Source organism: Mercenaria mercenaria, chromosome 1, assembly GCF_021730395.1.
Source record: "Mercenaria mercenaria strain notata chromosome 1, MADL_Memer_1, whole genome shotgun sequence".
Classification (NCBI taxonomy): Eukaryota; Metazoa; Mollusca; class Bivalvia; order Venerida; family Veneridae; genus Mercenaria; species Mercenaria mercenaria.
In genome coordinates this window covers 72,831,248-72,856,100 of record NC_069361.1, presented here as the reverse complement: position 1 = coordinate 72,856,100, position 24,853 = coordinate 72,831,248, and the positions used below count along the sequence as shown (strand labels likewise).

At 34.3% G+C, this 24,853-nt stretch overlaps 1 protein-coding gene across 1 annotated transcript; it reads left to right on the top strand.

Annotated features, from left to right (window-relative positions):
* The first annotated feature begins 6,889 nt into the window (after nt 1–6,889).
* Nucleotides 6,890–17,365, top strand: LOC123565292 (adhesion G-protein coupled receptor D1-like). Its single transcript, XM_053517599.1, has 9 exons — nt 6,890–6,973; nt 9,534–9,637; nt 10,952–11,051; nt 11,413–11,563; nt 12,137–12,203; nt 13,748–13,811; nt 15,982–16,067; nt 16,786–16,912; nt 17,204–17,365. Exons 1-9 carry the CDS (start codon nt 6,890–6,892, stop codon nt 17,363–17,365), a joined length of 945 nt encoding a protein of 314 aa, XP_053373574.1.
* The last annotated feature ends 7,488 nt before the right edge of the window (nt 17,366–24,853 follow it).

The following is a 24,853-nucleotide window of genomic DNA, read 5'->3' as shown; positions in this document are numbered from 1 at the left end:
CTTGAAAATGGAGATGACAAAAAGTATTGCTTTTACATTCTGGAATAAAATATAAAAATGGTACAGCAATAAGTAGGATTGTAAGTGGTAGGGTGACTTCGACCAAGAAAGGCCACTACTTCTAGGGGTAACCCTGACCCAATTTTAAACAAGGCGTGTTATGTACCGAAATGTTGGTAAAAGTTTGTAGATTCTGAAAGTACCGGCACAATTTACATAAATGGTGGCGAGCTGAGAAATCCAAGATGGCGTCCAAGAAGGCCGCGATTAACTGAAAAAGGTGCTTTTTGTAAAAAATAAGATTTTCTTCATTCACTTTTGATGAATTAAACTGCTGGCATGCATTGTTTTTAGAATTATTTCAATACACCTTTCATGACTTGTAAAACATTTAATGTTTTTACATTTAAAGGTAAAAAAGTATGACAAAAGGCCAAAGTCCTGCTAAAAATACAAATTATAACCATTCATTATTACTAATTTGTAGCTTTGAAAATTAGAACTTATAAATCCTTTTGAAAGAATTCAAAGAATGGCACAAAAGTAATTTTCTTTCGCAAGTTATGCAGGTATGAAAAACAAATGTTGTGGCAGATTCTAGTTCTGTTTTATGTTTTGTATTTCATCAAGGATAGGGATTTTTCTATACGTTATGAGGTCAGAAAATCAGAAAAAAATACATATTTGGTACATTTACGGTAATTGTTTTAAATTATGTATATCATATTTATTATTATGGACACGGATAATGTCGTATTATCCATAGACAGGTTTTCAATGCTATTCAATTATTGTGCGCATTTTGCCTCAAGCAAAGATTTGCATACAAAAATAAAGTATATTTTTGCATAACTTGAAATATATGCACCTTGATAGAACATTATAAAACGTTTTTAAAACGTTTCGACGATATCACTGAAATGATTGAAAGTCTAATAAATCAGCTTTACAGGAACTGAAAAAATAAACAACGTCATATTTTCCGAAAAAAATATATAATCATATTCGGTTTTAAATGCCAAACCTGAAAACAAATTGATGTTATTACCCTGCTTAATCGTAAGAAAGATGCCATATATAAACTATTTCTTCAAACCCCTTGTTTAATAGTTGACTGATAACCTATCCCAAAAGGGGATTTGGTAGGTTGACAAAATTGTCGCCCCTTTTTCGTTAGAGAGAGGGGCATTGATCCTGTGATGCGTGTATGTGGTCGCACGGTCACATTTTTTTTACAACAGTGTCCCTTTTTAGTGTGGTGACAAATGTTCTGTGGGAAGGACTCTAAGTGTGCTGGGGTTACAATTTCTCACTGATCATTCCTAATGATCAATGTGGAGTGATCACAGCTCTGAGTACGTTTCATAGAACATTGATCATCCAGTAATGTTCACGGAACTGTGAGTACTACTTAATGGGTAGTGTTCACGACACTGTGAGTACTGCTCACTGAGTAATGTTCACATTACCATGAGTATTGCTCACTGAGTACTGTTCACTGAGTAGTATTCACGGTACTGTGAGTATCGCTCACTGAGTAGTGTTCACATTACCGCGAGTAGTGTTCACATTACTGTGAGTACTGCTCACTAGTTTTCACTGAGTAGTGTTCACATTACTGTGAGTACCGCTCACTGAGTAGTGTTCACATTACTGTGAGTACCGCTCACTGAGTAGTGTTCACATTACTGTGAGTACCGCTCACTGAGTAGTGTTCACATTACTGTGAGTACCGCTCACTGAGTAGTGTTCACATTACTGTGAGTACCGCTCACTGAGTAGTATTCACTGAGTAGTGTTCACATTACTGTGAGTAACGCTAACTGAGTAGTGTTTACATTACTGTAAGTACTGCTTACTGAGTAGTGTTCACATTACTGTAAGTACCGCTCACTGAGTAGTGCTCACTGAGTAGTGTTCACATTACTGTGAGTACCGCTCACTAAGTAGTGTTTACATTACTGTAAGTACTGCTCACTGAGTACTGCTCACTGAGTAGTGTTCACTGAGTAGTGTTCACATTACTGTAAGTACTGCTCACTGAATACCGCTCACTGAGTAGTGTTCACTGAGTAGTGTTCACATTACTGTGAGTACTGCTCACTGAATTGTGTTCACATTACCGTGAGTACTGCTCAATGAGTAGTGTTCACATTATCGTGAGTACCGCTCACTGAGTAGTATTCACGGTACTGTGAGTACCGATCACTGAGTAATGTTCCCGGCACTGTGAGTATCTCTCACTGAGTAATGTTTACGGTACTGTGAGTACTGCTTATTGAGTAGCATTCACGGAACTCTGAGTACTGTTCACCGAAAAAGAACTTAAGGACATGTTTTGGCATACATACTTTTGAAAATCGTCCTGAAATCATATGCTAAATATATACTTTTATCTATCCGATATTTGTGTTCTATGATTATTTGACCTTTTGACCTTTAATTTGCATAATTATTTTAGGAAATTTATGATAAAAAGATACTCATAAAATCTGACATATCGTAGTTAAACATGAAGCAAAAAAATATAATTAAAATTAATATGGAAATGTAGACATGATGCTGTGTTGAAATATTGTATTCATCATCACTTTTGTGGTGGCCATCTTGGACGCCATCTTGGATTTCTCAGATCGCCACCATTTATGCCAAGTTATACCGGCAGCCTGATAAACTTCCGACCTTTACGAAAGGGTCCTGGTTCAACTTTTTGAATGGCCTAATTGACGCTCTACCAATTTAATTAATTTAAATATTTACCCAGAAGAATAGATGTCTTTTCTGTAGTTTTGTTCTTAGTATTACCTCCCTTTAACAGCTCAGTTATATAACGTAATTATGACAGTTTTATCAATTTTGGCTGCTGTGAAAATGGACTTTCGAAGATATTTACAAAGCTTCTCTAGAAACACATAATACATTTGGACTTAAATAGTATTTATATATTCCATTCTCGTAAATTGAAGAGGGTTAAAAAGCTTCGCTAGAGAAACAACACTTATGGACTTAAATATGATTTGATATGATTATGTCTAATTTTCATTATCTGCAAGAGGTTCACAAAGCTTCTCTAGAGAGAAACACTCTTAGACTTTAATATGATTCGATCTGATTGTGTCTCATTTTCATTATCTGAAAGATGTTCACAAAGCTTCTCTATAGAGAGAAACACTCGCAGACTTTGATATGATTTGATTTAACTATGTCTCATTTTTATCATCTGGAAGAGGTTTACAAAACTTCTCTAGGGAGAAATACTTTTAGACTTTGATATAATTTGATCTAATTAAATATATCTCAATTTCATAATCTGAAGAGATTCACAAGTCTTCTCTAGAAAGAAACACTCTAGACTTTTATATGATTTTATTTAATTATGTCTCATTTTCGTTATCTGGAAGAGTTTAATATGATTTGATTTAATTGTGTCTCATTTTCGTTATCTTGAAGAGGTTTGCAACCATTCCATAGAGAAACACTCTAAGACTTTAATATGATTTTATTTAATTATGTCTAATTTAATTATCTGGAAGAGATTCTCAAAGCTTTACTAGAGAAACACTCTTATACCGCGTTCAGACTACGCTTTTAATCCTACATTAACTTGGGTTTATTTTTTAAACTCGTTTGCGTCCACACTATATGTGGTGTAAAACGTGAATTATGTAAAGGTCAAGTGGTTTCTGTAATATAGCATTAAAACTACCTCGGGAGGTGGTTTTAATACTATATTAAAAAGTAATACTACATTATTTTACAAGTGTGAACGCAAATGTGAGTTATAACTGGTTTTACAATCCCAAATCCCCAGATCTTACCTTTTGGCTGAAGAATACCATGTGTTTCTCTTTTGTATCAAACAATTGATGCTATGGCTGGCAAAAGTAATTGGAGTGTTAACATTAAATTGCAATATGGAGTCATGCTGATGCTCAAAATTGACTATAGATGGAATGAACAGAAATTCTTAGATGAACACAGAAGTTTAAACATTAATGACTCCTTCTTGTTTCTGTCAGCCCCCTTCTTTGTAACCTTTTTTGCTTATTGCAAAATATTTGTTTACTTCCAACATTGCATGTATATATTTAAACAACATTTCTTTGCCTAGTGTGGACGCAAACTAGATTATATTTTGATGGGTTTTAAATGTCAAATACCAGTTATAGCCAATTAGTGCCAGATAAAAATAAAACTGATCTGCTAGTGTGAATAGACATTAATATGATTTGATTTAATTATGTCTCATTTTAATTATCTGGAAGAGGTTAAAAAAGCTTCCCTAGAGAAAAACTCGTAGACTTTAATATGATTTAATTGAATTATGTCTCATTTTTGTTATCTGGAAGAGGTTAAAAAAGGTTCCCGAGAGAAATTCTCGTAGACTTTAGTGTGATTTGATTTAATTATGTCTCATTTTTGTTATCTAGAGGAGCTTCACAAAGCTTCCATAGAGAAACACTCTTAGACTGTAATATGATTTGATTTAATTATGTCTCATTTTTTGTTATCTGGAAGAGCTTCATAAAGCTTCTCTAGAGAAACACTTTTGGATTTGAATATAATCTAATATAGCCCTTTTCCTTTAGCTCATTTCCTTTAGCTGAAATAGCTTCATAAACCTTCCTTCGAGAAACACTTTTGGAGTCTGATATGAATAACTTATGTAATATTGGTCCGTGATGAATGTCGTAACCCAGAAATTAGGCAAAGATTGAGCTATACCATGATGTTATACTATCATTCAGGAACTTTTAAGGGTGGATGTCGGTCTGAGCAACATGTCAGTAAAATTTAATGACGATTTTAAAAACGTTGGTGTCTAATGAATACAATTTAGCATTGCATAGGGATAACGCTGATTTGGTTGGTGAAAAAGAAATTTTTTGTGACATTTCTTATAATAAATCTTATCTTTTAATGCCTGAAATAAACAATAATTTACTTTGGTTGATGTACCCCACCCACCACATTAGTACATACACATGTATTCTTACGCTGGAAAACTTAAGAACTTCTAATCCTTTAAAATGGAACAGAACTCTCATGTTAACAATAAAGAAAACAAAATGAATGAATATTTAACTAAAAAGTCAGATACCTTTGCACTGTAATGCCAGTTAGCATAGGCTATGGTTCGTGTTTCATTTCTGGGCGATTTGCATACTGACAGACCTAATCTTTGCTAATGGAGTAGAAATAATAAAGGTATTGCAAAAGCTGATACGACCGCAACATTTTCAAGGAAGTTCCCTTTGGGGAACATCAAAAGGGAAGCAGATCCAGCAATATAAGTTTTTATTGAAAGCTATTTCAAATTAATCCAAAATTATTATACATATGAGCTAATACCTCCAAAGTTCTCATATTTTGATGATTTTAATTCTCTTCTATGCTAGCTTGGATCTTTTTAGTAGTCATTATGTACGTAGTAGTTAAATCACCCAAAATTAAAGTTTGTTAAACTACCAACAAAATAGGTTATTTAGTTACACACGTCAGACTATTCAAATCAAGATGGCCACAATTTTCCAAATTTCCAAATAACTGCCTTAAAGTCGATCAAACATGTGCATATGAAAGAGGTATAGCTCTTCAAAAGCCAAAGCTATAATAGAAATCACCTGATATTGTTTTAAACATGTTACAAAGGATTTTACCGCTCACAAAATGACCACCTGAAATCGGTTACACGTACAAATATTGATGAGCTAATACTGTTCAAATATTTAGTATAATAAAACAAATCAAATAAGTTTTCAACGGATTGAAGATATGCTATTCAGATAAATCTAATAAAGATACTGTCCTGTCATTTTCAAACTGGCCGCTAGAAATAAGTTTGCAAACATACATATGGATAAGATCTAAGTAATCATTGCTGTAACAGAAGTCATCTGTTTTTGTTAAAATAATTTCAATTGAAAACTACGTTACCAATATGAGCTATTTCTCTTGTTTTAATTACGATGGCGCCATTTTCAAAATGCATACCGTAAAAGACATTACAATAATATAATTTAAATGCTGCTTTTATTTCATTTAAAACTAAACATGTTACTCCTAATTTTCATTCAATGGATTTTGAATGTAGCTACAATGTAATATTAATTTGTATCAGAATGACTGCCTGACACATGTTACATATATACTAGTAAAATAACGATTAATGGAGAATCGAACATATAATGAAATTGTCATTTTCTTTTAAAAGTCAAGTGAAAAAAAGATCACTGTACAAACATTTATGTTTTTAAAAACATTTGAAACGATTTATAAAGTTTATGTTCAAATGCAAATCACATTTTTCTGTCACAATTCAGTTAAGTATTTACGACCTCTTTTTAATGGACAAAAACCTAATTACACAAAACGGAAATGAGCATCTATCAAAGCAATTTATGATACATATATATTGATTAACCTTTTGGTGGTGCTTGAACGTTTTATCTGTTTTGATTGAAATAGAAATTTTCAGATATATCACAATCCCTCCAATATTCCTCAACAAAAATCTTTCAATACGTATGCCTCTAAAATAGTGCCAAACTATTATGAATACATCCATAGTCATGCAGTTGCTTGCCGTTATGAACAGGTAGTACAAAGCTTCACAGCTTTAAATTGAGCAAGTCCTGGAATCAAGAAGTCGTGTAACGTATCTGTTTGTTGTTTGGTCATATGAGCAATACTAATTGGTATTGTTGTAATTAATATTCAAAGTAACGCATGTTTCAATCCATTTTAGGATGTAGTTTAATGATATTACTACGAAATAACGGAATAAAGCACTTAACTAAAAAGGGGTTTTACAAATATGTCAAAAAGACATCAATGCACCACTGGCGTGTTCCAAACAAATTGTTCAGACTCTGTAATTATGTATAATATGCATCTATGCATGTATGATGAACTTATTCTGATACTGATACCAAAACGTGACTTCTCGCAACCTCTCACATCAAATTTTAGAGTATATTTTTGTCGTATGGTGTACATTGGTGTTATAATGTGTCCTCATATGTAGTTCTGAAGCATACGTTACCGAATTTAGATAAAGGTAGTTACTAGACTTAATGTTTTAAACACAGTTCCATACCGAGGTAATCTATATGTAACAGTTGAATAAAATCACCTTTTGAACGATCTAGTTTGTTTGTTTTGTTAATAGTTTTAAAAGTAGAATATTTAATTTTAGTAAGAACTCAGAATTGGCAATAATGATAGCACAACCACAATATGGAATCTATGTTTTCGTTACGGAAATGTAATATGACTGCGTAGTTCAGTAATTCCGTCCCACAGTATAAGTGATATTTGAAAAGCACTATGGTCAAAGAAACAGAGCTATTTGAAGAAACATGTTTTACCAAAAGTGACATTTGTTTCAATACCCATGTTGTACTGTACATGTATGATGTTCTATTCTAGATCAAAATGTGCCGCTTTTGTTTACATCAGCAACTTTGAACACATAATGCATATAAACCGATAATTTCAGTAATGAATACAATCTTACCTTCCATAAATATAAAAACAAGGCATTGAAAATATAATAACCTCTGTCTTGAAACTACCACAGTCCATCGAAACCCAAAAGTTATCCTAGCTTTAATGTTACTTAATGTTCTATGTAATCTTAGTAACGTATGTTTCATTTCATCTTTGTAATGGTGTAAAAACTAACTGTGTAGGTGCTTTGCAATGCCAGTAAGCATGACTTATGCATTAGCCTGGAAAAATAATATACGAAATATGAAATTGAATAGGTTAACTTTAAAACCTAGGTTTATTTATTATAGATACCTATCATGTATCTGAACTTATTCTTTGAATGAAATCAAAAATATTCTGACCTGCTCACACAATTTGTAACCAGGTGTACTGTTATTATCAATATGTCCTACTATGTAGTTTGAAGCAAGCATACCAAAGTAAGTAATCTATGCTATTTTTACAGTTCATGACCAGAGGCATAACATTGTTTTTAACGATCTAGTTTGTTCGATTTCTTAATTAGATTAAAACAGGTTTTTGGTAGATCTGCAATTTATAGATCGGAAATTTTTTTTCTACAAATGTAGAATACTGGTGTTGTAAACCGTCCCAGATAGTTTTTGAAAAACATTCGAACGATATATTAAGAAACAGTTACAAAATAAAAACAGTGTAGGTCATGTTTGATGTTCTATTCTAGACAAATTGTTTTGAAAAATTTGAACCTATGCATTTTTTCAGTAATGGAATAAATCTTACTATAAATATACCAACATTAATACAATAACATTCTTCGTCTGAACTACATTCTTATCCTAAAATGTTATCTAGCTTTAATGATACTAATGTCTGAAAATAAACTATGCATATTTAATGGTGTAAATAAAACTGTATAGGTCTTGTGCAGTACCTTGAATTATCTGCCTGAAATAAATGAATGCCAATTTTCAAGCTAATTTTAAGACAGTTATTTATTTATTTACTGTCCATGTTATGTATTTTTTTGAAAAAATGAACAGTGCTTAAAAATTAACTTCACATGTTGCCATGATGTAATTCATAAACTATTTGATTTGAGCGAAATCCAGGCTTTATCGAGTTTCGGATAAAGAGTTCGCATACTTCGTTTTTCAAAGTGCAGGTAAACTTAAGTCCAACAAAATTATAGCGGTCATGTGTGCATGTTCAGTAAACATGGTTTATTCAAATTAAAAGCATACAAATGCAACTGTTGAAGTGTTTCCAGTGTTGCTAATTCTTAAAGGTGGAAAATTGAGTGGCGACTGTTGCGTATGTTACATTTTAAAGTATCTTTATCAACTAAAAGTCAAAATTATACAGGTAAGCTTACTTTGAAATCTAAAATAGAAGGAAACTATTGGTTCCCCAAACCTTTCTGAATGAACCAGAAATAAGCTCGATTTATCGAGAAACAGCATGTGGTTTATATGTATTACATTTGTATGCACGTTGTCTGTAACCTAACCTGATTTCAAAATATTATATTTTCTCATGAAAATATATAAAATTGTGAATCTTAACACAATTATTTAATGATGTCTTATTAAAAAATGTAGTAATTTTGATAATATTACGAGTTATTAAAAATGGCGAAAATGTAGTTTGGTGGGTGGGGTATTTTAACCCCTAAATTTTGGTATAAATCGTCACAATTTGGAATATATTGTTACAGCGAGCATTTAATTGATTTAGAACGGTTACATAAACAAAACGCTAATATCTGAAAGTCAGTATTGAAACAATCTACGAAATATTCGTGTGTGGCAAATTATACTTTCAAAGAGAGGAAACTCCGCATTTTTCATATACAAGGTTTACTTAAATGAGTATATATTTTTATTGACATACGGTAGAAAGCGACATCTGGTCTTAAACAGTCCCGGAATGAATGTATTAATGGCTGAAGTGGATGAGCCTTTGCCTAATTTCTGGGTTACGAAATCGAAAAACTAGAGGACTTACAGAAACTGGCCCACAGACCATATCGTCCCATTTTTATGTGCCATTTTCTTTAGCTGGAAGAAATTCACATTGCCTCCCTTGAGATTCTGACGATAATTGGCTGCTGTATATCTATTGCTGCTTTATCTACAACCGTCACTGTGTTGCTCTGGTTCAGGTAAGTGGATGAATTAAATTGTATTCACAATTTCTAAGCGACTTCGTATACCATTTCATTCAGTTTGAGGTATAAGTGTAGGAAGATATTCCTGTGTCTGGTTACCCTCGTCGATATTTAATTTTACGAATTTCTCCACTGAATCTCATTGTCTAACTAGTTTATCTAAATTTGGTCTGTACCATTATGCTTCATTTGAGCCGCGCCATGCGAAAACCACCATAGTGCGTTTGCGACCAGCATGGATCCAGACCAGCCTGCACATCCGCTAAGTCTGGTCAGGATCCATGCTGTTCGCTAATGGTTACCCTAATTGCAATAGTGTTTGAAAGCGAACAGCATGAATCCTGACCAGACTCCGCGGATGCGCAGGCTGGTCTGGATCCATACTAGTCGCAAACGCACAGTGTTGGTTTTCTCATGATGCGGCTCATGTGATGTTTCACAAATTGTCATACTCTACTGCAGACAAAAGATCACTGAGCGAAAATATGAATTAAATCGCTTTACAACAATTTCAGAGTACGTAATTTTATCAATAAAGAGTATGTACGGATACGCATAGGAGTAGAGTTTCGTTCTTTATTTTCTTTAATAAGCGTCTGAGGTGTTAAAATCAGAACATTATAATTTTCGTACAATTTAGTTCCACATTATAAATTGTTCATGTAAAACCCATCATGCCTTAAGACTGGCCTATGTTGCAAGTAGCTCGGTGAAATTGATCGGATGCTTACTGATTATTCTATCGGAGTTGAATATATGTGTGCACGCGTACACATAAAAAATGAAACCACAACCTGTGGATCAGCGCTTACTTATTAGTGGGTATTTTGTTTATCTTGTCGTCAGTCAAATATCTCCTCCGTCACAGATCTACTTTTTCCAGTCAGCAATTTAGAACTATCTCCGGCCTAAAGAGCAATCGATTATTTTCTTTTTAAAAGTAAGAGAAACTTTCAAGATGTTATTTCACAAATACAAACAGAAATACTTGTTCTTTAAATCAAAAGTAATGAATGTTTTCTTCATTTTCTTCTTTGGATCTGTATTGTAGATTACGTTCTACGCGCTATATCATGTTGCTACATCTCTCTGTTGTTGTTGATCCATATTGCAAATTTTACGTTCTGAGTGCTATATCCTGTTGGTATATCTTCCTGTTGTCTTTGGATCCATATTGCAAAATACGTTCTGAGTGCTATACCCTGTTGCTACATATCTCTGTTGTTGTTGAATCTATATTTCAGCTTACGCTCTGAACGCTATATCCTGTTGATACATCTCGTAATCACTTCTAGGTTTATATTGCAGATTACGTTCTGAGCGTTATATCCTGTTGCTACATCTCTCGGTTGCTGTTGTTGTGGCACAAGTCGTATTTCTTACAGGAATAGATGCTGTGAATATGAAGGTAAAATTTATTTCGTGTTAGATAAATCACTTTTACATTCAAATTACTCACGACTTTATGTAATTTGGGCTTATGCTACTATCCAAAGTCACTTTCGAACAAAAGAAGAGTTTTGTCAAAATGACTTTACGAGATCTTCCCAGTAAATTATAGTAAACGACATTGGTCACATGACTTATTTGCAGTACTAGTATAATAAGTCATAGTATTGTTTTTAATGGAAGCTTTTTCTAAAATTTGACCAAGTTCCAAATAAATGTCAAAATTACAATGTTCATGTACTTGAAAGTAACAAACGATGAGGAATCAGCCTAAATAATAAGCTGTTGTCTGTTCAAGTGATTACGTTCTTATGTTTAAGATTGTGTGTCGTTTGGTTGCCATCCTGTTACACTACTTGTACCTTAGTGTCTTTACGTTGATGCTCGCCGAGGGGATCCATCTTTTCCACAAACTGCACCGAGCGTTCGACGCAGACGACAGTCTAAACATGCTTCTTTTTCTGGGATGGGGTTCGTAATGAATTCATAACGAATGTATTCCAATAGCATTCATTCAATATTAAAGTCAGAAACGAACCAACCAGTTCAGACGAAAAATAGATCATAGTAATGTTCGTCTGCTGCAAAATGTCTGCACTGTTTTATTTTATTTATATCTGAGACTTGATTTCTATCAAGTACTACTCGAGAATCAAAGGTTATTATTCTTCAACTTTTACTATTACATAACTTGCTATATATATAAATCGCCGTTCCATAATTTATGCTATTTCACCGGTCTATAGTTAAACACTTATTTTTTCTGGACTGAGGTAAAAACTTGGAGATAATATATGAAAATATATCCTGATGTCATGTAATAACTCACTTATTGAATGGCTTGCCGATTAATAGTCAAAACTATTGCCCCTAGGTATTCCGGACTTCGGGCAATATTTTTTACCATGGACCGGTAATTTATTCTAAAAGTATAATGTAACTTTCTAGTATATGTACAACAAAATGTTTCCACTGTAATCTTCATTCTCTATCTCTGAAATATCTTTAACAAATATGTTGTAACATGTATTTTTTTATATGCAGGTTCTCCATTTGTAATAGTGTCTTTGTCTTTACTGTCAGCGGGCGACGGATACAGCACTCAGCAACAGTAAGTGTATCTAATACTGGGGTGTTAGAAGTCAAGTAATGTGTTTTAATCTTTTATTATACTAATTATTGCTTGGACACTGGAAAAGGGTCAGGAAGTTAAGTTTTCCGATATAAGTTATATAAAGTTTACATAAAGAATGTGTTGTTTTAAAATAGAACAAGGCAGTCTGAAGGACAGCTAAATCCCCCGCCACTGCTATGGATAGTGAAAGAGTAAACCTTTGATTTTAGCTGTGACCTTGACCTTGAACTGACATGGCTGACTCATGAATTCTGCACAACGTCTTGATGAGGTGATCATTTGACCCAAGTTTCATGAAAATCCTTCAAGGGGTTTAGGAGATAGAGAGCTGAAACCTTTGACCTTCAGTTGTGACCTTGACCTTGAGTTGACATGGCTGACTCATGAGTTCTTGATGAGGTGATCATTTGACCCAAGTTTGATGAAAATCCTTCAAGTGGTTTAGGAGATACAGAGTGGAAACAAAATGGAAGGCTCATACCTTCGACCCTTAGTTGTGACCTTGACCTTGAGCTGGCATGGTTGACTCATAATTTCTGCACATCGTTTTGATGAGGTAATCATTTTACCCAAGTTTTATAAAATTCCTTCAAGGGGTTTAGCGGACACAAAATGGAAGGCTCAAACCTTTGACCTTCAGTTGTGACCTTGACCTTGAGCCGACATGGCTGACTCATAAGTTCTGCACATCGCCATGTTGAGGTGATCATTTGACCCAAGTTTGATGAAAAAGGAGTTTAGGAGATATAGAGCGGACACAAAATGGAAGGCTCAAACCTTTGATCCTAAGTTGTGACCTTGACCTTGAGCCGGCATGACAGACTCATGGGTTCTGCACATCGTCTTGATGAGGTGATCATTTGATCCAAGTTTGATAAAATTCCTTCAAGGGGTTAGGAGATATAGAGCGGACACAAAATGGAAGGCTCAAACCTTTGACCTTGAGTTGTGACCTTGACCTTGAGCCGACAAGGCTGAACCATGGGTTCTGCACATCGTCTTAATGAGGTGATCATTTGACCCAAGTTTTATAAAATTCCTTCAAGGGGTTTATGAGATATAGAGCGGACACAAAATGGCAGGCTCAAACCTTTGACCTTGAGTTGTGACCTTGACCTTGAACCGACAAGGCTGATTCATGGGTTCTGCACATCGTCTTGATGAGGTGATCATTTGACCCAAGTTTCATGAAAATCCTTCAAGGGGTTTAGGAGATATGGACCGGACACGATTTTGTTACGGACGGAAGGACAGACGGAAGGACGGACGGAAAGACGGACGGAAGGAAGGACGGACGCAGACCATTCCTATAATCCCTCCGCCACGGCGGGGGATTAAAAAGTGGAAACTCCACTGGTCCATGATGTTTAAGTGGAGACCCTGTTATTTGACTATAGTATTGTTTACTAATGAAGCCATTGCATGTAAAAGGATTGGCATTATTAATGTTAATATTTTGTTAATCTTAATGTTGTAACTTTTTTGAGTAAGTATTTAATTGTTTTACCATTTCTGTTCAGTTGCTGGTTGTCAACTGATGGTGCAATATGGGCATTTGTCGGTCCGGCTTTAACAATCATTGCGGTAGGTACTTTGTTGTTTCTACGCCGAGTCCTATATTAGCCTGTTCTTATTTTTGCAAGGTTGTCTACAACCACAACCGTATTCCGGTAAATGTCTAAATGTGATTAAGTCATGGGTAGCTGAAATATTTATGTATTTTTTTCAAGTATGAATATCATTCTCATCACCGTCTCCATTTAATGATTTATCAAAATGCCTTTTCCAAGGAACAGTAATTATTTATTTAGTAAAATATTTTTCTCTGTATTACACCGAAAATACATACAGATAATTGGTATTTCTTGCCGGGGGTTAGACGTTGATGGGGTGGGGTGTGCGTACTGTCACGTGATTTTTGTCTGCACTGCTGGTAGGAGCGTTTTCCAGCATATCTAGGACAAAAAAATAAATATATGATTTTACTTTTGGAAAATAGGCTAAGAAAGAAAATCAGTGATTACGCTTAAATGTTTGGTTCAAATATGAAAAAGTAACAGCTGTTTTCGTTTTTTTTTTGTTTTGGTTTTTTTTTAATTTTGCTGCTGTTTGAGATCTGATACGGCCGTGACGCAACGCTGAAATATACGTGTACAAAATATGGACACCTTGTGGCACTTCCAACATCAAACTTTCACTTTCTGGTACAGTTATTATTATTCATGGCCAGTTAAAGCCCTTTATTCAGACCAAAATGTAGAGGTTTCTTTAATCAAAACTGACTCAGTAGGTACGCTGTAATATGTATGTCCGTTTGTATTTTTTGAATGTCTGTTTGCTTGTCCAAGTAGGCATTGTAGATCAAAAAGATCATATACTAGAACTGAAGTTAAAATAACGTGTTTAGAATCTTACTTACTGATTTTCATTATTCAGTCACAAAGTTTTATTTCTCAAGTGTGTTTTAGTCCGTCCGTATGACTTCAAGCATGTATTTTTAGCGGTGTTTTGAGCTAACATACCTACTTTGGAAAGGTATACAGACGAACATGCACAGACATGCGATAAAACATATTCGGCGCATAAATGCTTCAGCTAACTTAAGGATTTCGCGTCAAGATATCTCCACTGCTTTGGTTTATACATCGTCAAAGTTGGTCAAATCGGCCATGAAGAAACATAAATAACCCATACTGCTTTAATTTAGTAAATGTTACATGTCAGAAAGTTGGAAGTAAGAAGTAAGGAATTTCGAAGTAAGGGAAATGGAAATTCGAAGTCATGAATTTAGATGTAAAGAAGTTAGAAATTATGGTGAAAAAAGGAAGGAATTTGGAGCATAGAAATTAGAAGTAATGAAGCTGGAAGATAAAAATAAGAAAGTTGGAAGTTAGAAGTAATGCAGTGGAAAGTAAGAAGTTAGAAATAACTAAATTAGAACGTAGAAAACTGGCAATTAATAGCTAGAAGTAACGAAGGTAAAAGTCCCCCAGGTCTTCCGTACAATAATTATAGCTAAAATTGCCTCATAAACAGGCAAGTGTGGTCATCTTAGTTTAAACTCCAATGATACCTTTTGATTAGTTTTACATGGAACACAATACATTTAAAACGCGCGCGCAAAACCGAGATATTAAATGTTTTATCTCCCTTGACTTAATGTATAATGCCTAAATAAAATGCAAAAGTAATAATTACCTTCATATTTTTCAAAGAAGGAATACATTTCTAATCAATTCATTCTTAAATAGATAGTAAAATGGAAATTGAATAAATATTACGTTTAATTACTAGATTATTTAATAAACACGTTAAACGTTTTTAACCATATTATTATTTTAATAACACTGCGCGAATGTGTTTTGATATTCGTGACAGTATATAAATGGCCGGTTTTACTAACAACTTCGGAGCGTGTGTCTCGGTTGACACATCTGAACATTGATCGCTGGCTCTCGGCTGATCTGTCCAGAGTAGCTGTCCCTCTACACGTTTCTGATATCGGAGCTCTCGCTGCCTCGCCGCACGATCGAGCACCATCAAAATTGGCCCTCAGTCGCTCTCATTGGGTAACTGTGCGTGCCGTAGGGTTTACGTTGTTTCTGCCTTGCTTCTCTAGTAACTTAGGTTCTAAATTGGGAAGTTTGGGGTAACTCAGTGGTTTATGACGCTCACATACGGCACTGCAATGTGTGCAGTCTGCCATTCTTTTGTTTTCATTCGATTTTTTTTTTTTTGTATTTTCTCTTAACAGATCAATATGGCCATCCTTATAATGATAATCCGCACTTTTTTGGGAGTGACGATCGTTGCAAGGAAGACAGATATGCAGAAATTCAAGTAAGTTCTACAAATAGTAACAACGATAAAAATAAGAACATCTGAATGGAGGACAACAGGAAATCAGAGGAAATAAAAACTGATACAGTATCCCGATACTGGTAAAATGTTCATGTCAAATGGCTGACTAGTAATTTCTGTATATTTAAAGCAGCATGCCTCCAGATCGTTCGACAACAACAAAAACGTTTTTTTAGATATCTTGAAATAAATGCTACATTTTCTTAAGAAGGCTTTAAAACTTAATTATTGACAAACTTTATGTTACGGAATCACATGAGAATTTGCTGTTTTTACTACTTTTTACGATGAAAATCGAAAAGCGTTTGTCACGCTTTAACTCCATGTAAACTGTCTCGATTATAAATATCTATATTTTAAAATCATTATTCACTACTTTAGCTATAGCGCTATTGGTTACGACGACGGGAAAATGTCTTTATTGCCGCGGCGGTCCGTGGTTCGATTCCCGACGCGGTCATCTTTTTTTTCTTGATTTGGAACTTTTAAAATATTTTAGAAACAAAAATTCATATTCTAATGTTCATAATATGACCAAACTTCAATTGAAAGAAAGATTATTTTTAGCCAAATCTGGAGGCATGCTGCTTTAATACTTGTGTTAAACTATATCACATTTGTTAAATGCATGTAAATAATGATCTAGTTTACCAACTCGTTTATAATTACATGTATAAGGTAATCTTGCCATTTTCAGGGCAAGTTTAAAGGCTACTGTCGTGCTTCTACCACTGCTTGGTATAACATGGATGTTTGGGGTCGTTGCAGTTAACGAGTCGACTGTTGTATTCCAGTATATTTTCGCCATCCTAAACTCCCTTCAAGTAAGAGTCTAATAATAAACGGCGATCGGTGGCTCTACGCAGTTACCTGCTCGTTTCAAATATGTTTGGATGGGGGTGGGAGTGGGGTAGGAGTCTTCCTCTACCTGTTTTGTTGCTCTAGATGGTCGTCTGTGAAGCATTCATATATACGTCACAAAGTAAAATTATATTTTTTCGTCAAAATTTTTGTGAAGTCTGAAGAAATTACGAAATCAAATTTAATTTTTTACAAGATGTGCGTGTAATTTCAGTTATATGACACTTTAGATTACGGACTTTCTTCCTTTCCAGGGTTTATTCATCTTTCTGTTTCACATTGTATTTAATGACGACGTTAGGAAAGCATGTTCACACTATAAGCGGAACCAGATCACCAGCGTAGACTCGTTACCACAGTCGTCGGCAAGTAAAAAGTTGCACAAAAAGGCAAGTATATTAGATATGTTCATCTGAAAGAGCTCTATTAAGATCCGTATGAGGGAATACGTCATGAGAGTGACCACGAAATTTGATTTAAACTAACATATGATATTGATTAGCACTTCAGCAACACTATATGCAAACATTTTAAGTCGGGTTTGAGAAATACGTAGACTAACTCCAAACTATAATATATCATTTTTGGGCGCCCCCACCCCCACCCCATCCCCACAGTTACAGTTGCCCATGTCCCCATCCATCCGCCCATACTTCCTTCCGTCCGTCCGTCCTAATTTGTGTCATGCATATCTCAAAAAATATTTGACCCAGAGTCATCAATCCTCACAGGATAGTTTTTCAGCATGGGAAGTTGTTTTCCTTTGGAACTCACATAGCCAGACCAGAGTTATGGTCCTTGACTTAGTCAAAAATATGCTTGAAAAAGGCTTAAGTTTATGTGGCATGTATATCAAAAAGTATTTGACCCAGGATTATAAAACATTAATCAGAGGAATATTATTCAGCATGTTAAGTTGTACACCTGGGATTTTGCTAGAGATATCGCTCAGCCAGATCAAAGGTATTACCCTTAACTTAGTCAAAAATATGTATATAAGGACATAAAAGTTTGTGTTCCACATATCTCAAAACGCATTTGGCCTAGGGTCATGAAACATTAAAGGTATATTATTTAGCAAGTGAAGTTGTGAACCTGGGATTTTGTTCCGGATTTCTGTAAGCAAGAGTTATGGCCTTTGATTATCAAAAATATGCATAAAGGGCATACAAGGTTGTGTCGCATGCTAGTCATGAAACATTAGGGGATGTGAACTTGCACACCTGGTGTTCTGTTTTACAAAACCAGGCCAGATTTATGGTCCTTGATTAAGTGAAAAATACGCGTAAACTGTTTAAAAGTTTATGCTGTATATATCTTAAAAACTATTTCACATAGTCATGAAACCATGTATGAATATTATCCATAATTTGAATATGTGCACCTCAGTCTTTTTTAGCTCATCTGATTTTTTGAAAAAAAATGATGAGTTATTGTCATCACTTGAGCGGTTGTCGGCGTCGGCGTCGGCGTCTGCGTCGGCGTTGCCTGGTTAAGTTTTATGTTTAGGTCAGCTTTTCTCCTAAACTATCAAAGCTATTGCTTTGAAACTTGGAATACTTGTTCACCATCATAAGCTGACCCTGTATAGCAAGAAACATAACTCCATCTTGCTTTTTGCAAGATTTATGGCCCCTTTTATACTTAGAAAATATCAGATTTCTTGGTTAAGTTTTATGTTTAGGTCAACTTTTCTCCTAAACTATCAAAGCTTTTGCTTTGAAACTTGGAATACTTGTTCACCATCATAAGCAGACCCTGTACATCAAGAAACATAACTCCATCTTGCTTTTTGCAAGAATTATTGCCCCTTTTGGACTTAGAAAATCAGTTTTCTTGGTTAAGTTTTATGTTTAGGTCAGCTTTTATCCTAAACTATCAAAGCTATTCCTTTAAAACTTGCAACACTTGTTCACCATCATAAGCTGACCCTGTACAGCAAGAAACATAACTCCATCCTGCTTTTTGCAAGATTTATGGCCCCTTTTGGACTTAGAAAATATCAGATTTCTTGGTTAAGTTTTATGTTTAGGTCAACTTTTTCTCTTAAACTATCAAAGCTATTGCTTTAAAACTTGCAACTCTTGTTCACCATCATAAGCTGACCCTGTACAGCAAGCAACATAACTCCATCCTGCTTTTTGCAATAATTATTGCCCCTTTTGGACTTAGAAAATCATTTTCTTGGTTGAATATTATGTTTAAGTCAACTTTTCTCATAAACTATCAAAGCTATTGCTTTAAAACTTGCAACAGTTTTTCACCATCATAAGTGGACACTGTACATCAAGAAACATAACTTTATCCTGCTTTTTGCAAGAGTGATGGCCCTTTTTAGACTTAGAAAATCATGGGTAGGACAATATTTCTATTATACAAAAAAAATCAGATGAGCGTCAGCACCCGCAAGGCGGTGCTCTTGTTCTTATTTTACTTTGCAAGAGTTATGGCCCTTGACGTAGTCAAACATTAAAAGTTTGTGTCCCATGTATATCAAAATGCACTTGACCTAAACACTTCAGAGGATTAATATATAGCATGTGAAGTTGTGCACCGGATTCTCTCAGAAAATTTCTAAAATAGTCTGGCATTTGCCACAGTTACCTAGAAATAAAGGAAAAACAAAAGAGTCTGAAATTGACTCAATTTTGTAATTTTTCAATATTGCACATATTCACTATACCAGATTCAAATGTCATCATTTTATATTCCAGGCAAATCTGTACTCCACAACTACGTCTTTGTGAACAACACCAGCAACAACATAGGCACATAAAGAATCAATTTTATTCATAATATATAACAAGTTATATGTTAACTAATTGGTGAACGAACTATCAGAATGTTAACGTATCTCAATACATGAAAAATAGTCTAATGGCGTTTTCCTCCGCGTACTCGAATCAGAAATGTGTGTTATATTTACTTACGTGTTGAAACATTTCATTCAACATGCAAACATGTTATGTACCACTCACAAATATTGCAGTTAGCTCTACATACAGTTGTTATCCATGGATTCGAGAAATAAGTACTTTCTCCGATTTCATTTTAAAAGTATTACAACTACAAAAATTGTTACACTGGACCAATGGAACAATATTGTACCATTCTACAATGTGCCAGACAATTGAACACTGACATACAAATGTATTTTAACTTCTAATGATACGTATTTCTCCTATTTTATTCTTTTGCAAATTACAAACAAGTACATGTATTCATATCTCTTTGAAAAACTAAACATTTCCAAGATTTTTCATTGTACATTTGTAATCTTGTGTATGGTTCTGGGACGATCTATGTATGAAAAGAATTGGGACCACTGCCTTACCCTTGCATGATCGTAAGAGGCAACTAATAGGGTCTTAACACTTGGTTTTGCTGTAACTCTGTGATTCCAGCAGGTATGCAAATTTTGATTCCATACCTCATGTTTTTATTTCGATGTAAATGAGATGTGAAACCAAAATTTGTAGTCCTGTTTGGCGCCATATAACCTATACTGTGTTGGTGCGCCGTAAAACCCAAATAAATAAATAAAGTATTTGTATAAACTGTATGAAATAAACAGCTTATTGACATGCATATACCGCATTGTACTGTTCTGTATCGGATGAATATGATAGCGATGTTGGTACCCGGGCATATTTTGAATGTAGCCTCGATTACAAGTGTTCAAAATATGTACATTGCAAGTGGAATGGTTGAGTATATTTTAGAATTATAAAATAAGCGCCTGTTGTAACTCATGTCAACAATGGCGTATACAAATGCTAAATATGTGCACGAAGAAGTAATTTCTGAAGACTTCCATTACCTATTTCATCAATTTGCCAACCATCAGAAAATGTATGCAAGGACGTACAATTCCTGAATTCGTATGTTACGAAGAAAGTGAATATGATTGACTGTCAAATGTTGTTGTTTTTTGGGGTTTTTTTTGTTAAAGCCAAGATCCATACCACATTTTATTATTTTTTGTGAGACAAATAATCATAATATGTTAATTGCATCACTGAAATATTTATCTTGATAGCAACAATTACTGGATTATCTCAGTATCAACGTAATAGAAACATTAAATGACGTGATTAATGTTTACATATCTTTCCAGTTTGTCTGACTAGGGAACCGGGGATCCCGAGTTCAAGTCCTCCTCCAGCTAAATTTACTAACGTTTGGATGGATACGAGTTTTATATCCATAAAAGTAGAGAAAAAAAAAACACGATGTAAAGTCAATTTTGGGGGAAAAACTGCATTATTTAAAAGAAATTTTCTGAGGGGAAGGAGCCTGCTAACGGCCCCTATTATAAAAGGAAAAAAACTGCTACTTTGTACTTTTAGTACATTATAGAACCAAACAGTTACGTTAAATCTGGACATCGGACAAAATTCTAGGGAGTTTGCTTAAATTCAAATGCAATTTCATTATTTCAGTAACAGATAATTTGATATAATGGCTTCAAATACTCATAAATAAGTTCTCTTAATAAAACGTTATAAGTCATTTTCAGTTTACAAATTCTGAGCAAATCAGATTGGTTGACAAGAACATCCTACTAGCTTGAGTAATTGGATTTAGTTATTTCCGACAAAACGATCTGAGCAAATCAGGTTGAAATGTACAAACAACTTGCCTGCATGATTGTAGAACAGGTAGAGATTGTGAATTCGTTGTCCTTTTTTTTGAAATTTTGAAATTAAGTAAGACAAAATGGTTCATTTTAAGCCATCTTTGACAAAACAATCTGAGCAATTCAGGTCCAATTATACACACTGCTCGCTTGCATGAATAGAGTACAAGTAAAGATATGGGATTCGGGGTCCTCCCGAAGAAAGTTTGATTTTATAAAAGAGAAAGAGATGCATTTTGAGTCATCCCCGATAAAAAAATCTGAGCAAACTAGGTCAAATTGTGCACACAAGTCGCATGCAAAAAAATGGAGCACAAGTATAGATTGGGGTTCGGCGTCCTCCTCATGAAATTTTGAAATTATATAAGACAAAATGGTGCATTTTAAGCCATCTCCGACAAAAACATCTGAGCGAATCAAATTGAATGTAACACTGCTCACCTGAAAAAAAGAGATATACATTTGTAAGCGTAATCTCCGACACAAAAGTTTGAGCAAATCAGGACGAAACGTACACACTACTCGCCTGCAAAAAAATTTAACACAAGTAGGGATTTGGGGTTCGTCGTTCTCTCCTAGAAATTTTGAAACTATACAAGCTAAAATTATGCAATTTAAGCCATCTCCGGCACAAAATCTGAGTAATTCAAGTTTAACTGTACACGTCGCGCTCCTGTATAATAAGAGCACAAATAAAGATGGGGCTTGCGGGGTCCTCCCCACGAATTTTTGAAACAATGAAAGACAAAATGGTGCATTTTCAGTGATCTCCGACAAAAAAAAACCCTGAACAATTCAGGTTCAAATGTACACACTGCTCTCCTGCATAATTAGAGTACAAGGAGTACAAGTAGAGATAAAGATTCGAGTTTTTTTTTCCCCCAGGGAAAGTGGAAATTCAGTAAGTCAAAATGGTGCATTTTAAAACCATTTTAGACAAACGAATCTGAGCTTTTCAGGTTGACTAAGTTCACTGTAATAACCTTGTAAATCGAAAAAAACAGGTAGGGGGCAAAGGATTATGAAATCCTTATAGACAAATTATACTTTCTGAGGCAATTTAGACATAATATTGTTAACAAAACATAAAGTGATATATGTGCAAAACAACAAATACTGAAAACAAATGACTGTGTGAATTCTTTTTGGAGTTACCGTTGACTCTGCCATCACAAAACACACAAAACTCACTTGACATCATTATCATTTCCTGGAATACGTGTGATTTGGGCATTTCTTAATGGGACACATTATCATCCAGGTTTAAAAGTACAGACATCCTGAAAAAGGCAAAGAAATACACAACTGCAGAGAAGATTCGAATTAATGATTTACGAAATAAATTTTCTTCATCGACTCAGTTCTGTATCAGAATATCAGAACTTAATCTGCTAGATCTAGTAGTACACTTTCAGAAAAACGAAAGAAGTATAAAATACATTTTTATTTTATTTTGTAGCTCTTTGGAAAAACATAGAGAAAAGTAGAAGACAAATCAGGTCAAGCATTTGTATCAAATCTGTCTGTTTTGTTCGTGGCCAAATGGAAATTGTGATTCCCATACCAGATGCATTAAATGTAAAAAATGCAATTTGCTAAAACGAAACCGAGGCAGCTGCCTCGGTGTGTCTCAACGTTGTTATACCTATTTCATCAATTGCCAACCTACAGAAAATGCAAGTCGTAATTCCTGAATTCGCATGTTATGAAAAAAGTGAACATGAATGACTGTTAGATGTTTTTTCTTAAAGCCAAGACCCATACTACATTTTATTAGCAGAGCTACCGGCGCCGCGAAGCGGCGCCGACAGCGTCGCATTACGGTTAGACGTATAAACAAGAAAACGAATAGAGAGATCTAACTGTGTATACTATCGAGTTGAAAATTCGTGGTACTTTTTGGAATCGGTGTTGTCCGGATTTTTTCATGTGCACTATGCACATAGTAATTAATCGGTAAAGACGTCAGTAGACGCTTACTGTTTACGGTTGACAAAAGCGTCTCGCTTACTGCTTTGAATATTGAATAAAAATGTAAATGCGCATTTGATAATAAAAAATTAGTGCTAAATACATTTTCTACGAAGAAAAAAGAAATAAAATACAATATTTTCATGTTGAAACGATTTTTGTCACACTGCCATTACCGGACTTTATTATATACACTTATGTTTGTCATAATGACGTCATATCTCCACAGTGGTGTAGTGGTTAGCGAATTCGCGTTGTAAACCAAAGGTTGTGAGTTCGAACCTCACCTGTACCAGATTTTTTTTTATTCCTTTTTTATTTCAATTTTTTTTATGTATTATTACGTCATTGTGAAATTCAGCAAGTGTTTACTTTTGATGTCAGGTTCCAATGTAGTGCCTGTGCAGTAGTCAGTAGACATAACTTTAAAAAAAAAAAGCTTTAGGATCAAAATATACAGGCATTGAATTTCGGCAAACACTGTTTTTCTCTAGGTAAAATTCTGATCATTAATTTTTAAAAAATGCTAGTCTTTGGGTTTAAAACAAGCTTTGTATAGTCATGTAAATGATTGTAAATTTCCCATACCAGGCGTCTATTATAGCAGTGTTTTTGACTGAAAGCTGGACACAATCATACTTCCTTTCAGAAAGAACCAAAATTTGACAATAATGACATTTAAAAGAATTACAATAGTCATTTCCAGGATTACGTAAATTCTAATTTCTATTAACTTTAGGCTATTGTCCTAATGAGACTCTGTTAGGTTTGAAACTTTTCAATTTGAAGGAGTTATTATTGGTGACTGGTTTCCAGTATGATAATAATTTATGTAAAATTGTTGATGCAGTACGTTTTAAAACAGAAATTATTCAAATACGTTTTTTTCTTTTGGTGCAGATGTTAATCTATATCAGCTTTCTTTTAATCATATACAGAATATCTTTCGAGTATTTCACATGTCAAGAATTAAATTTGATGCAGCCTTAAACATACATTCAGAAATCATGAATTATCATTAATCAATACTTATAATTTTAATAGATCTAATTTAAATAGAACATAAACTTCCTAAACGAATCCATAATTCCAGACAATTCCACTCCTTTAATTTTTAAGGGGCACTTGTGATTTTTCAAGGGAGCTCTGCCTTTAGGTAGCACCTAATTTCATATTAATCTTTGTGAGACAAATAATCGTGTAATTGTATCACTGAAATATTTATTTTGATAACATCAGTTACTGGTTTATCTTAGTATCACTTTTGCATCAATCTGTCGATCTTTCCATTTTA

Excerpts from the sequence above, each read along its gene's own strand:
- LOC123565292 (XM_053517599.1), top strand. The coding sequence starts at position 6,890 with ATGCATCTATGCATGTATGATGAACTTATTCTGATACTGATACCAAAA. Across the intron at positions 11,052-11,412 it reads TAGATGCTGTGAATATGAAG|ATTGTGTGTCGTTTGGTTGC; the intron begins GTAAAATTTATT and ends CTTATGTTTAAG. Across the intron at positions 13,812-15,981 it reads CGGCTTTAACAATCATTGCG|ATCAATATGGCCATCCTTAT; the intron begins GTAGGTACTTTG and ends TTCTCTTAACAG.